General features: G+C 38.7%; 1 protein-coding gene across 1 annotated transcript in view; it reads right to left on the bottom strand.

Annotated features, from left to right (window-relative positions):
* Ankfn1 (ankyrin repeat and fibronectin type III domain containing 1) overlaps positions 1-15,547 on the bottom strand; it is a 241,402-nt gene that overhangs the window by 65,863 nt on the left and 159,992 nt on the right. Inside the window, exons 8-9 of the mRNA XM_048366617.1 lie at positions 14,662-14,752; positions 9,338-9,445 (exon numbers count right to left, since the gene is read on the bottom strand). Of these exons, the coding sequence (XP_048222574.1) occupies positions 9,338-9,445; positions 14,662-14,752 (199 nt within the window). The remainder of the gene's footprint in view (positions 1-9,337; positions 9,446-14,661; positions 14,753-15,547) is intronic.

A 15,547-nucleotide genomic window follows, 5' to 3' on the forward strand; every position in this document is an offset into this window, starting at 1 on the left:
CGTTAAGTAATATTTATAACTACTTGGATATTTTACTGACACTCTCTGAATAAGTGATTCATTATGAACTAGAATAAAAAGAAATTGAATTAATTTTTTATTCTTCCTTTTAGTTTCCTTTTAGCATTCATACACTTCTCATTGTGATCAAAGGTCTCTGTTTTAGTTTAGATATTTCATTAATTTTTTCATTATGAAATTAATATAAGCATATAGAAACTATGGGAGGAGGGAAAGGGCAAAGAACACAACCTTAACAATTTATCCTGATCCTTACATACAACTGCAGCAAGTATTTTGGGAGTTTTTCCTAATGTCTATATTGGCTTACAAAAATAGCTGTAGGGAAAGGTATGATTGTCATCTTAGTAGTTAGCAGAAGAAATTGAGACTGTGAAGTGAAATGGATTACTCAAGTAATAATCAGAATCAACATCTAGTTAAACAAAAGACATTAATTCATTCATTAAGGAAATATTTTTTGGGAAAGTACTCTGTGTGAGCCTCTCTAGCTTCAAGGGTGAGCATATAATCCACTGCTCTTTTTGGCTCCTTTGCTTCCAACTTGGAGCTTTGATTAAAGAAGTAGAATTCCTAGATTTCCTGTAACATACTTTGCAAACAATGTTCCATGGAGCTGGGCAGGATGGTCACTGGTTTCAACTGTTACATTCTGTGCAATGAAGAGAAGCTGAAGTTTAGAAGCCAATGTTTAGACATTTCACTAGCAATGTGAATATGGTCTATATTACTGCTGTTAGGCAGAGAAAACAGGCAGATGGCCCACGGCTGAGGCTCAGTGTGGCTCTCTCTGTTATAGCTGACTGACAAAAGCATTCATGCAAGTTTCAAAGTTGCAATGGTAAAGATTTTCCTCAACGAAACAAAATAATTTTTGACTTGAACATGAGTTTGGCTTCATGAGATGATACTTCTGAAACTTACTGTGAAATCTGTGTAGCAAACCATTTTATTACATACTACTCTCTTCTAAACTTCACTAAAATCCAAGGAGAGATTAAGAAAAGAAATCAAAGGGAAACATTAGCTGATAAAGGAAAGTAGAAGGGAAAGAAGACAAAAGCAAGTAAATTTTGGTATCTGGAAAGCAGATGGACAGATGGATTCAACAGACTTGAGAAAGATGAAGCCCAAGCCCCCAGTGGAGAAAGCTGAGAAGTAACTTGATTCACCCCATGAGCACCATGGGTTGCTAGAAGTGGGGATGCAAAGTTAAAACCAGAAGATTTAAAAAAAAATCTCTTTAAAAGGAAGTTAAACTTATAAGAAATCCTTTACTACTGCATAGTTGGACAAATCAAATACTTCTTTCTCTTTGTAACATGAAAGCTGCAGCTTATTTTCTGGAAAACAAAACAAACAAAACAAGTACAAAGCAAAAACTTGTAGCCCCCCAAAACAGTCCTCTAGAGGAAAAGTTTAGAGGACATCAGGTTCAGTGGAAGGGTGATTGTGGTGGTGGTACTATTACTTTAAAAAAAACAAAAACAGGTGGATTAAATGAAAATTTCCATCTATAATATTTACCCAGTTGGTTTTCAGAATACTGACACCCAAGCTTGTAGCCTCCACAGAGACACTAGAATAAACTTTTCTGTAGAGAGTTTGAGCATTTTAAGAGAATTAGACACACGTGTGTGCGTGCATGTGCACGCACGTGTGCGTGCGTGCACAAACACACAATGAAAAGATTGTGCCAGCAACCTATAGCGAGGCTTATAAACAGAGTGCCTTGTCCATGTTTTCAGGACTCTCCCAGTAGCTATTGATTTTTCTTAAATATGAGCAGACAGCAGCTGAGAAATAAACCTGGTATGAAATACAAGTGGCAAAACCACATAAACAAAAGAGCAACTTAGAGGAAAGAGTACGCTGAGAAAAGAAAATTCAAAATGAAATAAAAACCTATTAATATCCTTAATATTCTAAGAGATAAAATTGCACCCTTGTTAAAAGGGCAAGGGCCTATTAAAAGAACCAATCTAGCTCAGTAAAGAACATTGAGAATTAAAAATGTTTTTTTATCAAAAACTTAAAAATTCAATAGAAGGCTTAGGATAAAGTTTCTAAAAAATGTTGTAAAAGAACAAGAACTGACATAATGCCTAATGTATTTGACTATTGTTAATATGATTATGGAATGGTGCAGGAAGCCGGCAACAAGGCCATTACAAGATGGCTCCTACTTCCTTGCAGCCTTACTGGTAAATAACGGCAAAGCCTAACGGATTTACCGGCCTGAACCCTGCGCATGCGCAAGTGAGTTCTAGTCCCAGCCAATCCCGTGGCAGCTGCTAGTAGCAACCAGTCACAGACCAATCAGGGAGCGACCCATGCTCACCCAACGGTATATAAGCAGGCGGTTTTGGCCTTTTGGTGCCCCTCGCTAAAGCTCTCCCTCAACCAAGCGGCTCCTCAATAAAATGTGATTGGGAAGGATCCTCGTGTGGTGGTCGCCTTTCCTCGCTGGACGAGGTTGCCGCCCGCCACAACTGGTGCCGAAACCCGGGACCAGGCGAGGGGTCGAAGAGGATCCAGAACCCAACACATGAGGAGGTAACTTCCCTCAGGTATGTGGACTGCCGTTCCTGTCTGGTGCTTCTTATAATCCTTCCGCTGTGAGTGCTGGTGGCTGGTGTGTGCTTGCTCTGTTTGCCCTGTGACGAACCTGGAAAAGAGTGCCTGTGACGAACCTGGAAAAGAGTGCCGCTGCATTGATCTAGAGTAAGTTAAAAGTGAAAGTAAGCCCACGGTAGATAACGTGGTTTTCGCCCGTGGATAAGACACTCGTAGATAAGGGTGCGACATGGGAAATTCTCAGGGGAAAACAACCGGTTCTGAGGACCTTTACACTCCTCTTCAGACATTGCTGAAACAGCGCGGTCTTAAGGTTGGCAAGGCAACTATCAAGAAGGTTCTTACTGATATAGACCAACAGGCGCCGTGGTTCGCGGTTTCTGGCGGCTTGACCCTCGTTTGCTGGGACAAGTTAGGCAGGGATTTAGACAGCGCTCAGGAAAAGGGTGAGATCTCTAGAGCAACGATGCCCTTATGGCGCATGGTACGCTCATGCCTGGAAGATGGACACTCCATAGATCTTATAAAGGAAGGTCAAAGGGCCCTTAGTAAGCACCAGGATAGTCTTTCGGAATCCTCATCAGTAAAGGGGGAAGTGGTTAGGCCTAAGGAAAATAAAAAAAAGGAAAATAAAAATAAAAAGATGAAAGAAAGAAAAGGGAGACCCCATGAGGGTCTGGAGGAGGGACTGCAGCCCTCCGGAAAATCCTCGATCGCGCAGGCGGTGGGGACAAGACAGACAAAACAAAAGCAAACTCAAAAGGGACAAGGACCAGTTGCCCCATTGTATCCTTCTTTGGAGGAATTTAAGATTGATAACTCCTTCTCAGCTCTTAGTATAGAGGGCAGTGAATCAGAGAGCGAGGCCGAGAGTGGCCATACCTCGGGCAGCGAGCTGAGCCCAGAAGATGAAGAGGGCTTGGAGGAAGCCGCTGCTAGGTACGAAAAGGACAGATACGGACCTGGTTACCCCCTTGGGGCCAGGGCCCCCAGGCAAAAAACACCCTCTGCCCCCCCGCCTTATGCGGTGTCCGGGCGGAGCAACTTCATAAAGAGAAGTACGTGGTCTAGGTTGGCCACGGCTTTTCCAGTCTTTGAGAACCCAATAACAGATGAAAGGACCTATGAGCCAGTCTCTTATAAACAACTAAGGGATCTAATGGAGTCAGTGCGCACATATGGAGTTACAGCCAGTTATACCATTGCCTTATTGCGGCGACTCACGGTTAATGCCATGACGCCCACGGATTGGTTTGAGATTGCGCGCACATGTCTCAGTCATGGGCAGTTCCTTGACTTTAGGTCCATTGTTCAGGACAAGGCACAAATACAATTCAGAAAGAATCTCCAAGAAGGGAGAGCCGAATGGTCGGTGGACATGCTTCTAGGACAGGGAGCTTATGCAGTGGAACAGACCACCTACCCCTTTGAAGTCTACCGCCAGGTAAATGAGATATTTTACAAGGCTTGGCGGGCCTTGCCAAACAAAGGAGAGGTGGCTGGCAACCTTACAAAAGTGATTCAGGTGCCCAATGAACCATTTTCTGATTTTGTGGGACGCATGCTTGAGACGGCAGAGCGTGTACTTGGGAATTTGGATGCTGCCATGCCACTTGTACAACAAATAATCTATGAGCAAAGTACCAAGGAATGTACAAGAGCCTAAAGGAATTACTGCAAAAACAAAAAGGGGGAATAGCTGAGACAGCGACCCCCAGGGAAAGGCTTTCACTTGTACTCTTTACCTTAAATTTTTTAAATGTAAATGATGCCTGTGAGTCAGCTGCTGATAGGCATGCAGCCACTAAGGTCACTGTCAGAAAGGATATGGTCATGTGGAAAGAGGTTTTGAATAACAAATGGTATGGACCGGATCTGGTGATAACGAGATCCAGGGGAGCTGTTTGTGTTTTTCCTCAGGGCCAAGAAGTGCCTCACTGGGTGCCAACGAGATTGACCAGGCCTGTGGAAACGAATAAAGACTCGCAAGATGAAGACACCATCCACTTGCCCTGTGGTACAACTGATCCTCCTGCTACTTGCAACAGTGCTGACTGCAGCCCCGATGGCAGCAAAAGAAATGACACTATGGGCTGTGACTAAGGCATGGCCAGTACCTATGCCCTTGCATGCAGATTCTCCCTTCCTCCCCACCTTGTTTTCTGCAGACTGCAACATGGAAGTCCCATGTATTACTCGTATTTTTACTACTATGCCTAGGGGGCAGTATGGTCTGCCTCTGGTTGGTCTGTCGCCTGCGAACCCAAACACGAAGGGACATGGCTAGTAATTTCACAGGCATTAGCCGCCTTGGAGTAGCTTCCCCCCAGATTTGGCTTTCAGCCTTAAAAAGGGACTAAGCCCTCAATTGCACGGCCTTTGCACCCCAGGAAGCTGGTAGCTTCACTTGCACTAGGGATAGGCGTGCATTTGAGCAGAGCAGGATGCCGGGCAATAGCACCGCACTTGGGAGTCCTATGGTAATAGGCCCCAAGAAGAGCAAGTCTGATGGCATGTGGGTTGATGCCCTAGGCCCCACCTCTGTAAAAAAGGCATCGGACGGGTCTGGTAGTCCTTGGGAAGGCGCCTCCTAAGTGAAAGCCAGTACAATGTTCCAAAATAGCACACAGAGATCAGACCTCTACTCTTACCTGCACAAAAACAAAAAGGGGGAACTGCAGGAAGCCGGCAACAAGGCCATTACAAGATGGCTCCTACTTCCTTGCAGCCTTACTGGTAAATAACGGCAAAGCCTAACGGATTTACCGGCCTGAACCCTGCGCATGCGCAAGTGAGTTCTAGTCCCAGCCAATCCCGTGGCAGCTGCTAGTAGCAACCAGTCACAGACCAATCAGGGAGCGACCCATGCTCACCCAACGGTATATAAGCAGGCGGTTTTGGCCTTTTGGTGCCCCTCGCTAAAGCTCTCCCTCAACCAAGCGGCTCCTCAATAAAATGTGATTGGGAAGGATCCTCGTGTGGTGGTCGCCTTTCCTCGCTGGACGAGGTTGCCGCCCGCCACAGAATGGTTTGGGGTGATTATTACCACATAGAAAAAAGAAGCAAACATAATAAAAATTATTATTAATTACAGGGAATCAGAAAGCTATCTAGGAAAGGTAAATAGTCATAAAATTTACATTATAATTTATACATAATACTAATCTTACTAAGATCCAATGTAAATATATTAGGATAATGAAAAGATAGGTATTGTATGTGCACATAAAGAGGTGGTGTAGGGAAAATGAGTTAAATCATTTTTTGAGGTAATACATAAAAATGAAAAAAAATGAAGCATTAGAAATTTGAAAAGCACAGCATGTTACTTAGTGCTATTACAAAAATTACTAAACTAATTAGCTAAAGGAGTTAAGAGGTTACTTTTGGGTAGCAAGAAATGGAAGTTAGAAGAAACTGATTTTTCTCCTTTTTACAAAAATGAACCTGTTTCAAGTACTCTAAACCATAATCAATGGATAGATGAGATGTGTGTAATCGTAACTTACATTGTACAGAAAAGGAAGCAAAGCAGAGAAGTTTGGAAACTCTGCTCAGTATGACACAGCTAGTAGAAGTCCAACTTGAATTTAACTCAGGCAGTCTGACTTCAGAGACACACTATAATCACATATAAATTACATAACAATAAAGCTTAAAATAGACTAAAACATAAAAAGAAAAATATTCTTTAATCCATTGGCTAAATGGACCATTTAAGATCAAACATTCAAGCACTCTCCCATTCTGGGCCCTTTTGGGGCTATTGGCTGTGTAGAACCATTTGACCATTTCTAGCCAATGAGTTTGGAGTTGTTGACTTGCATAAATTTGCCCAGGTAAGACTTTGAGAAAGGCTCCTTTGCTCTCGAGAGGCAAGTGTTTGAGAGGTGGCAACAACACAGAGGGAGAGCTTGTGGGTTGGAGTTGATACATAGCACCAGGAAAATTTGGGTGATTCTATGGTTATTGCAGCATGGTGTGGCCCATTCTGATTGATCCAGGGCCTTCATTCACTTTCTCCAAATGTTTACCATGGCATCTGTGCTATATGTTTTTGCTTGGCTTAGAGAGTACATGCTCGTTTTCTGTTCCCTAAAGGCAGTTGTTCTGTAAGCCCTTGAATATGAGGGAGTTTGTTTTGTTCATACTAGTATGTCTAGCACCTGACATGCAGTAGACAGGGTTTCAATTAATGTTGTTTTACAAAGTGAATAGCTAGATGGTAATTGAATTTCATTTCTATGGGATTCTACTGTGGTGAAAAGAATTGCCCTCTTTATAGTTTTTTGTGTATCTTAAGGAAATAAATGGTGTGCGTGATAAAGTTCACTTTTAACATTTCCCTTGAATTTTTGAGTTATACAGATTATTTGTGTCCAAGTCTTTAACCAAAATACAGAAATGAATGTTAGGGCTTAGTGCTGCTCACATAGTGTTTTGTTAGAAAAAGAAAAGTTTTATTACTATTTCTGTATTTGGAATGTACTGTGGATTCAGTGAGTACCTTGGTTCATTCCAGAGGAGCCACCTGTTATATTTTAATTCTAGAATGTATCAGTAAAGCACTCAGCATGAAGAGTGACTCCACTACTCATCTGGAAGAACATGGAAGAAACATAGAAGAAAACCAAGCTAGTGCTTGCAAGATAAGGTCAATCCATTATCTGATTTAAACTTCATGACAAGCCAATATGTTAGCTGATATTATTTTGAGTTTTCTAAGGAAGCTATGGCTTAGAGAGGTTAATTTCTTTCCTTAAAGCCACACAGTTAGTAAATGAAACAAAAAATAATTTTTACTCACTGTAAAGTTTATAAAGGTTTAATTGTAAAATTTTATAACAGTTTATGTCCCTAGTAAACCAAAAGTATCTCAATGTAGTTAAATATTTTAAATCCAATTTTATAGTTCTCTGTAAACAACATTTACACAATTCTCTGTTTATCTTTTAGACCTAGAACTATGATAAATAATCTTAAAATCATTACTTGTGTGTGGGGGAGGTAATTGGTTTTATTTTGACATATTCTTCTCAAAGCTTTTCTTTAGAATACTAATTCTATGAGAAAAGTTTTACATGGCTAAAGATATTTGGAAAATGCTTGTTTAACCAAATTTACTGTACCTCTTTATTAGAATATTTAATATTTGAATGCTTATTTTAGATATTAAAGAAAAGCAAGAAGACTAGTATTTCCCAAGCTTATGTGACAAGACAAACTTTTAAAAAGCTCCATCATATCAAGTGCTTGGAGTCCATTTCAAAATAAGAAATTCCTTCTTTGGGGAAATGCTACCTCATGTTTTATTTAAATCTTTCTTCATATTGTGTGTACTTTTATATCTGTTTCAGAAAAGCAGTACATAAAGAAATTGAATAGAAATTATAGAAATAACTAGGTTGTCCAGGCAATCATTTCTTGATTATTAGATATTAAACTAACAGTAATAGAGAGAGTGCCTGAATCCTGAGATAATATAAGAAAGTCCCTTATCATTGCATATTTTGGTCAGTGTGGAATGTTAAGGTTCTGTTTTAGATAAATTCTTCTTAGAGATTCAGGAATGAAAATTACACTTGGGAGTTGTTTGAGTGAGGCAGCAATATCATAAACTGTTTACATACATATTTACATTTCCTAATGAACCACACAACAGGAATTCTTGTTTTCAAATACTGTCCTCATTTCGAGCTGGAGCCAACATTTCTGAAAGTTCCTATTTTCATAGCTATACAGTAACTAGGAAAACTTTTCTAGCCCCAATCCAGCTCTCCTAGCATCTTACTTTCAGCTATGAATTTCTTGCCCATTTGGCCCAGCAATGCCCCGAATCTAGAGTGCACAATGTAGTTGGAGATCTGATGGGAGCATGGAAAATGAAAACTTTATGGAGGCTTTAATTCTCCAAATAAAACTAAGTGCCTCTTCTACGAATCATTACACAGATCAGAAACCTGACCCTGTCCCATTTGTATAGCCCAGCAGCAGAGAGGCTTTTAAAAGCACCTCAGAGATTCTCTGGGTGCAGTTAGCTAAAATCTAGAGGAGGTAAACTCCACTTTCAGAGGAGTACTAAATTTCAGAGGAGCTTCAAATTCAATGAGCATTCCTCAAGTAGCTGGAAGACAAAGGCATTTCAGGAAGATGGACTTGGATCCAGAAAACCCATGATGGAGTCCAGATTCTGTCTTTTCCTGGTGCTGTTACCTGGAGAAAGTCTCTTAATTTCAGTTGTAATTGCCAAAATGAAGATGGAGAGGTAGTGGGTGTGAGTTGTATTGTTAGCTGTGTTTTCAGTAGATTGGAAGGCATACTATTATTGTCATTATAGTTGTGTAAAGTTCTGCAGGGATGCATGGAGAATTTTCCTTGGGAGTGAAAATTTTGAGGGTGAATATCCCCAAAGATCCAGCACCACAAAGGAGTCTTGTGAAGGGACAATTCAAAGAGAAGGGAACTACTGGTAACTTCTGTTTTTCCTGTGCTTCATTTTTTTCAAACTGCTTTAGAGAGAGAGAGAGAGAGAAAAGGAAGAGAGGGAGGGAGGGAAGGAGAGGGTAGTCTCTGTTGAAGGGTTAAAGCAAGATAGTGCTGTAAAGTGATTCCAGATGTACAAATATTAATATCTCTTGCTCCCTGATGAATGAGAAGGTATGACCCAGCTAGGAAACTGCTAAAATTACCGGCGCCACCGAGACCTCAGTCGATGGCCCAACACAGATTTTATCCTTACCCCGGCAGCTGTAATGCTGATGAAGGGCTCGGACCTGCTGCAGCAGACTCTCCAGAACTTCACTCTGTCCCTTGTGTCTAGGCTCTCTGTCGTCATAGTCTTTCCAGTCTATTGAACAAAAGAAACAAACGGGGAATTTTAAAGCCAAGGCAGCCACTTCCCTGCCTTCCCTGCCCTGTTGCAGGAGCTGGGGTTTTGCACATATTACCCACAGGCTCCTCGGATGAGCGCTCAGCACATGCAGAGCTAGCTGGCAATGCCAAGTATTTGGAAGCTGCCATTGTTCAGAGTCCTCTGAAAAACAGTAATTGTGGTTGATTTCTTATTCTGGGCAGTTTTAGGGCAAAAGAAAATGGTAATTGAAAGCCATAAGAAAATAAGAAACTTGGGAGTCCAATCCCTTCTCTCCTAATCCTCCTCCCCTTTTCACCATATCATTCCCTAATCAGTTCTCCTGTCACCTCTCCACTCAGCACCCCAAGTCTCAACTGGATTTCCACAGTAGGAAACAGTGGGGTGGGAATGTGCAGACTAGATGAAATACACAGTTCCAATGCTTTTATTGTAGGTTTCACACTTTTGGCCAAATTGACATTTCTTTCCAAGGAAAGAGCCTATGTCACTTGCCAAGAAATGGAAATCTACATTTTGCTCTAATGAATGTCTGCTTTGGTTAGCTGGCACAGCAACCTCTGCACATACTCTGAGCCACCAACCACCCTGTCTGCTTAGTCTCTAAATATACAGTATTAGCTTACATGGCAAATTTAAATTGCAATCCCCACTGAGATTTTTCTCCCCCTTCTATTTTCATTCCATTTGGCTATAATGATATCAAAAGTAATAACTTATATGGGACTAAATGTCAAGATTGTAATTCTGCAACCTCCAACTTTAGATTATTTAAGCAGGTCAGTCATTTCATTGTTCATCTCTTCTCATGTATTTTCCCTTGCCCCATTTTCCCCCCTGAAAATTTCAAAAACAACAATAACAATAAGGCCTTTTTTTAGTTGAAATGGTTTCTCTAAGAAACTAGTCACTTTTTTTTCCAGAAAAGCCAGTGAAGGTAGTTCATGAATGTAGCTTGGGCTTAAATTTTAAATTATTTCCCCAGCAGATTTTTAAAAATATATTTTTTCTTCATTCTGAAGTGTATGATGTCATACAGTCAAGTAAAAGGATCCAGGGTCCAGGAGTAAGCAGTTAGCAGGGACAAAGGCTCCAGAGTCAGCTAAACCCTATGTATGAATCCTGTCCCTTCCCATTCCTAGCTCATTGTATGCAAGTAATTACTTATATCAATAGAACCTCTACTTTTTAATTTGAAAAATGAGGATAGTATTTGTTTTGTGAGTTTTCATAAGGATTAAATGAGAGGTTTAGTAGATATCTGGCACAATGCTCTGTTACATGACAGGCATTCTGTAAATAATAAGGTAAAGGCACTTCATTACAGAAATAACCATTTGCACCATAGTGATTACCTATCTATGAAGAAATGGATTCTAAAAGATTTTTTATTATCTTCCCTCCTTTTTATTCTCTCATATGTGCAACTCTCTGTTTTTACTTTTGGAAAACTAAGGCTTCCAATATCACCACTCCAGTCCTATCATAATCAGTTTGTTGCTGGCCCAGGGAACACTGTAATGTAGTCTAGTGTCCTTCCATGAAGTGGCATGTCATTACACCATAGATTTTTTTTTTAGGAAGCAGGGTCAGAAGTTTGGTTATAGTTTATGTGCTGGACCCTAGTTGTGGTCAACTCTGGAGACTGGAAATTGGCATACATGCTTTCTGTAGTCGCTGTTGCTTGTGGGCAAGAATTGTGACTTAATTTCTCTTTGTTTTATTGTTTTTGCATATAAAGTGAGTTTTAAATCTTTCTGCTTTTAAGCTTTTTGCCATCTAAAATAAATAATGTAAGTAAAATACTTTCCTGGGCATAGGGAAATACTCATTTTGTTGTTGGTGAGCATCAAAAATAGAAGCATGATGGTGTTCAGGTAGATTGGCTTATGTAGGAGATTTTACTGGGAAATTTGGAAAAGATTGAGCAAATAACTCCTAGTAGCCCTTAGAGTACATGCATCTAGGCAATGTGAGAAAAACATTGCTCTCTTGGTTTCTCAAAGGCCATTTTCCCTCTTAGGTGGATGCGTGCTCCTGAAGTGTTCATGATATAAGGAGCAAAATCAAATGGTTGAGTAAGACTCCTCAGTGGCTGAACTAAATACATGGCCCTTAACATGCTAATACATTCTAATAAGTGTTAATGCTACTGTTGATATAAGGGAAGATGAAATGGGTCTTTTTTGTTTTCTTTAGCACAGCCCTGTTACATCAGGGGCAAGCTTGATCTAGTGACTTTATGATGCATTAGAATATTGCTAATGCTAAATTGCAGTCCAAGAGCCCTGGACATCATGCCAAGGTTTTTGGAAAGAATGATTTTTTCTCATAGATGTTTGGAAGGTTCTGATGACTACATAAAATAAGAGACTTTAGGGATGAGGGAGAAAATTGAAAATATATTAAGAAATCAAGAATCTGACAGGAACAAATTTAGTATGGTAGGAAAAGAGCAGATTGTGATACATAATACAGCTCACTGTTCTGGTAATGAGACACTTCAGTTGCAACGCAATGCAAAGCCTACATTCACCGGCCATATCAAGGTTTTCCTGATCGTAACTCAGACAAGCCTGTCTGGGTGCTTTTCTCTTATTATGTACCATACTATATAACATAAGTCTATAAAAACACATTAAGGCCTTTTGTAAAAATATAAAAAAAGTTTTATAGCTTACTGGAACATATTACTAAATTTCCAATTACTCTGTCATGTTAGAATACATTGTCCTCTAGTAAATATCTGAATACTGATATATGTTACATCACAATGTCATACTCTGTTTATAAATAGAATGGGAGTATTTTTATATTGTTCTTTTTAACTGATATGGCATGCCTGAAGCAACTATAACCATATGTTAGGATTTCAGTACTTTGCCATTTACCCAATTTACATGCCAATTAGAAAACATTGCTATTTAATATGTTAATTGCCAATAAATAAATGACTCCTCTACTGAACGACTGTTCTTATTATTCTGAAGAGAGCTCTTCAGATGAGCAGTAAGAGAAGATGTCTGAGAAGAATATGCAGTTTATAAAGCCTATATATCTGAATCTTATAAATAAATGCATTCATATGTAGATAACAATTTGCATGGAGTATGCATTTGGAATGGGTTTCCTTCTGTTTTTAGATCACCTGAGACTATTTTTTTCTGCCTTTCCACCTCCAAGAAAACATTTTCTCCCAATGAGATTGGTTCCCTTAGTGTCTTAATCTTAATAGTTTGTGTTTCTTATAAATCTTCTGATGAATGTCTAGTAAGGATTAAATAATTAAATGATCAAATGTGGGGAGTGACTTTGGAGATCTTTGGCATTGTTGGTGCAATGTTCTATATAACTAAACATAGGTATTGGATTTTGCCAGAGATGGTCATCAGGCATGATTTGCTCACCTTAGTTTACTTGTCTGAGAGCAAGATTTTAGTTACCATAGCACTGGAGAAACACTTCTACTGTCAACTTTTTTACTGGTTAATTGGAGATAGAGTCTTATGGATTTGTTTGCCTAGAAACTTAGAACTAAGATCCTCAGATTTTAGCTTCTTGAGTAGCTAGGATTATAGGCATTCAGCACTAGCAACTGGTTCCATTGTTAAATTTTCATAGCAAGATACACAGACATTCATTACTTAGTTATAAGTAGAAAAATGGTTAAATGTTCCATGGAAAACCCTACAATTTGTATTACCACTATTGTTATTTACATGAAACTTAGACTGTAGAACATTTTCCCACACAATGAATGAGTTTTAGTGGTTATGTTTGGTTCTATTGTTTGGATATAAATATGCATAGATTATACCTTACTTAATCATTGTGTTAATAATGGATATTTGTTTTCCCTACCAAACATAATACTTTACTATCATTCATATACTATACTTGTACATCTTTGCACAAGTTATTTATCTGCATTTCTGTTTTCTTAGGTTAGATTCCTAGATGAGTTATTTGGAGCAAAAGGAAATGAATTTTCTTAAGATAGTTGGTATAGCAAGGTAAATTCTTACATTCCATAAAAGATTTAGTAGTTTTTTCTTTCATAAGAAGCATTTAAGACTACTTTTAACTACCAAACTAGAGCACAGGCCTATTAATAACAGAGAAAAATATATCATATGGTCTGACTGAGATATGTATTCTGGTTAATTAAATTTTTTAGTTAATAGATAGTTGCCAAACATACCAGGCATGACTTACTACTCTTCAAAAAATTCTACAAGGTCTTTACTAGCTTCTCAGTCACCAGTACAAATGTTATAGTTAGTGTCCATTGCAGAGTGATTGTTATTTTTATTTTTATTTTAAAATAGGTACCAAAGTAACAAAACATTTTTGTCTCCTTTTACTTTTTTGTTGTCTTTACATTAGCAGAACAAAATAACCTAGTCATATGGGAATGTCTTTTACTTATTTTAGAGAGAAATTAAGTTGCCTTAAATAAGTGAATGTTTATAATTGCTCATTAAGGTAAGAAATCTTGCTTTAAAATAGGATTTTAGGATGTTAATGGTAACAAAACAACCCTTTAAAAAAAGATCTTAGAGCCTCAGATAGCTGTGGAAGAAACAGAGGTGGTTTCCCCCTCCACCTCATTTGTCTTTTTAGGCTGATGTGTCTATAAATTATTAACCGGATAACAAAAACAACTGTGTAGAAAATTTCAAATATAACCTTAAATTTAGTTGCTTTTCCTTGTCCATAGTGACTCTTAATAAGAAAGCTTTTCTTGTGGAAAAATGTCAATAAGTAAAATTTGTTATAATTTATCCCTCATGAAGTTGATATGACATGTCCACTAGGGACTATACTCTGGGCCAGCCATCCTCTCACATCATCTTCTCATCCCCAGAAAGCCTTGGAAAAGGATATAATGAAAGTCATTCTACAGATGTTCAGTAGAGGAACTGAGAGCTTAGGTTATGTTTGAAGGCTACAACTAAATCAAGGTATAATGGTGATTAAACTCATTCTTTCTAGTTCTAGATTTTTCTCCTCTCATTCTACCAAGCAGCCTTTCCAGGAGAACTTTAGCAGAAAAGTTCTTTTTCTGTGAGTTGATGTTTCCATGGAAGGTCTCATAGTTGTAAGCTGTGGAAATAGGTCTGTCAATAGTGTTATGAGAATGGAGTTGAAGTTGGAGCTTATGGTCATACTGCGGAGTAGCTACCACCTACTAGAAGGAGAGGCGCATGCTGGGGTTGTGGTCTGAGCAGGTCCCCATCCTTTCATGTTATAAGCAGAGACTTGAACAAAATATTGTTGGCCCTGCAAAGAATTGAAATAGAACAATGAATCAGGCATTGCAGCTGATCACTTTTACCATAGAAACAGTTACTTGTTTTTGGTTATTAGCTTGCTCATACTTTGAAATTCTACTGCTCGTACTTTCCATACTTTTCTTAATTTTCTTTAGCATTATGTTTATATATTATTGTGACCTATTTGAAATATCCTTTTAGTTTCTATGTGCTTTCTTGTTCAAAATTGGAATATCATATTTTTCCCAACTCCCTTCCCAATTATATACCAATTTTACATCACATTTTTCCAAAGTTTACCAAAAACAGAAATCACCCACCCTCACCTCTTTCTCCTTATTTTCTTCTCCCCAAAGAAACCACCATTCTCCCCTTTAGTTAATAAACTTACTTTGGAAAGTTAACAAGGAATAATAAGTATCTTTTCAAATTAGTGCATTAAAGACTGGCCTCATTCTTTTAGTGGTTGCATAGTACTTCACTATGACCAAATACCATCATTTATTTAGCTCATTTTCCATTGATGGACATTTGGATTGCTGCCATTTTATGCCACAAAAACCATGGTGTAATAAATATGCTTTACATGACTGTTCAAATATTTAAAATTAAAATTAACTCCTTGGTGCAATTTCAATTTTAAAGACACTAGTAAAATAATGGCTTATAGTCCTTAATGTAATTTTATGACATTAAGAACTAAGAAGTAGCCAGTGCTATTGGCTCATGCCTATAATCCTAGCTATTTAGGAGCTCTGAGGGTCATAGTTCAAAGCCAGCCTGGGCAGGAAAGTCTGTGAGA

The sequence above is a fragment of the Perognathus longimembris genome, chromosome 17 (assembly GCF_023159225.1).
Source record: "Perognathus longimembris pacificus isolate PPM17 chromosome 17, ASM2315922v1, whole genome shotgun sequence".
NCBI classification, from domain to species: Eukaryota; Metazoa; Chordata; class Mammalia; order Rodentia; family Heteromyidae; genus Perognathus; species Perognathus longimembris.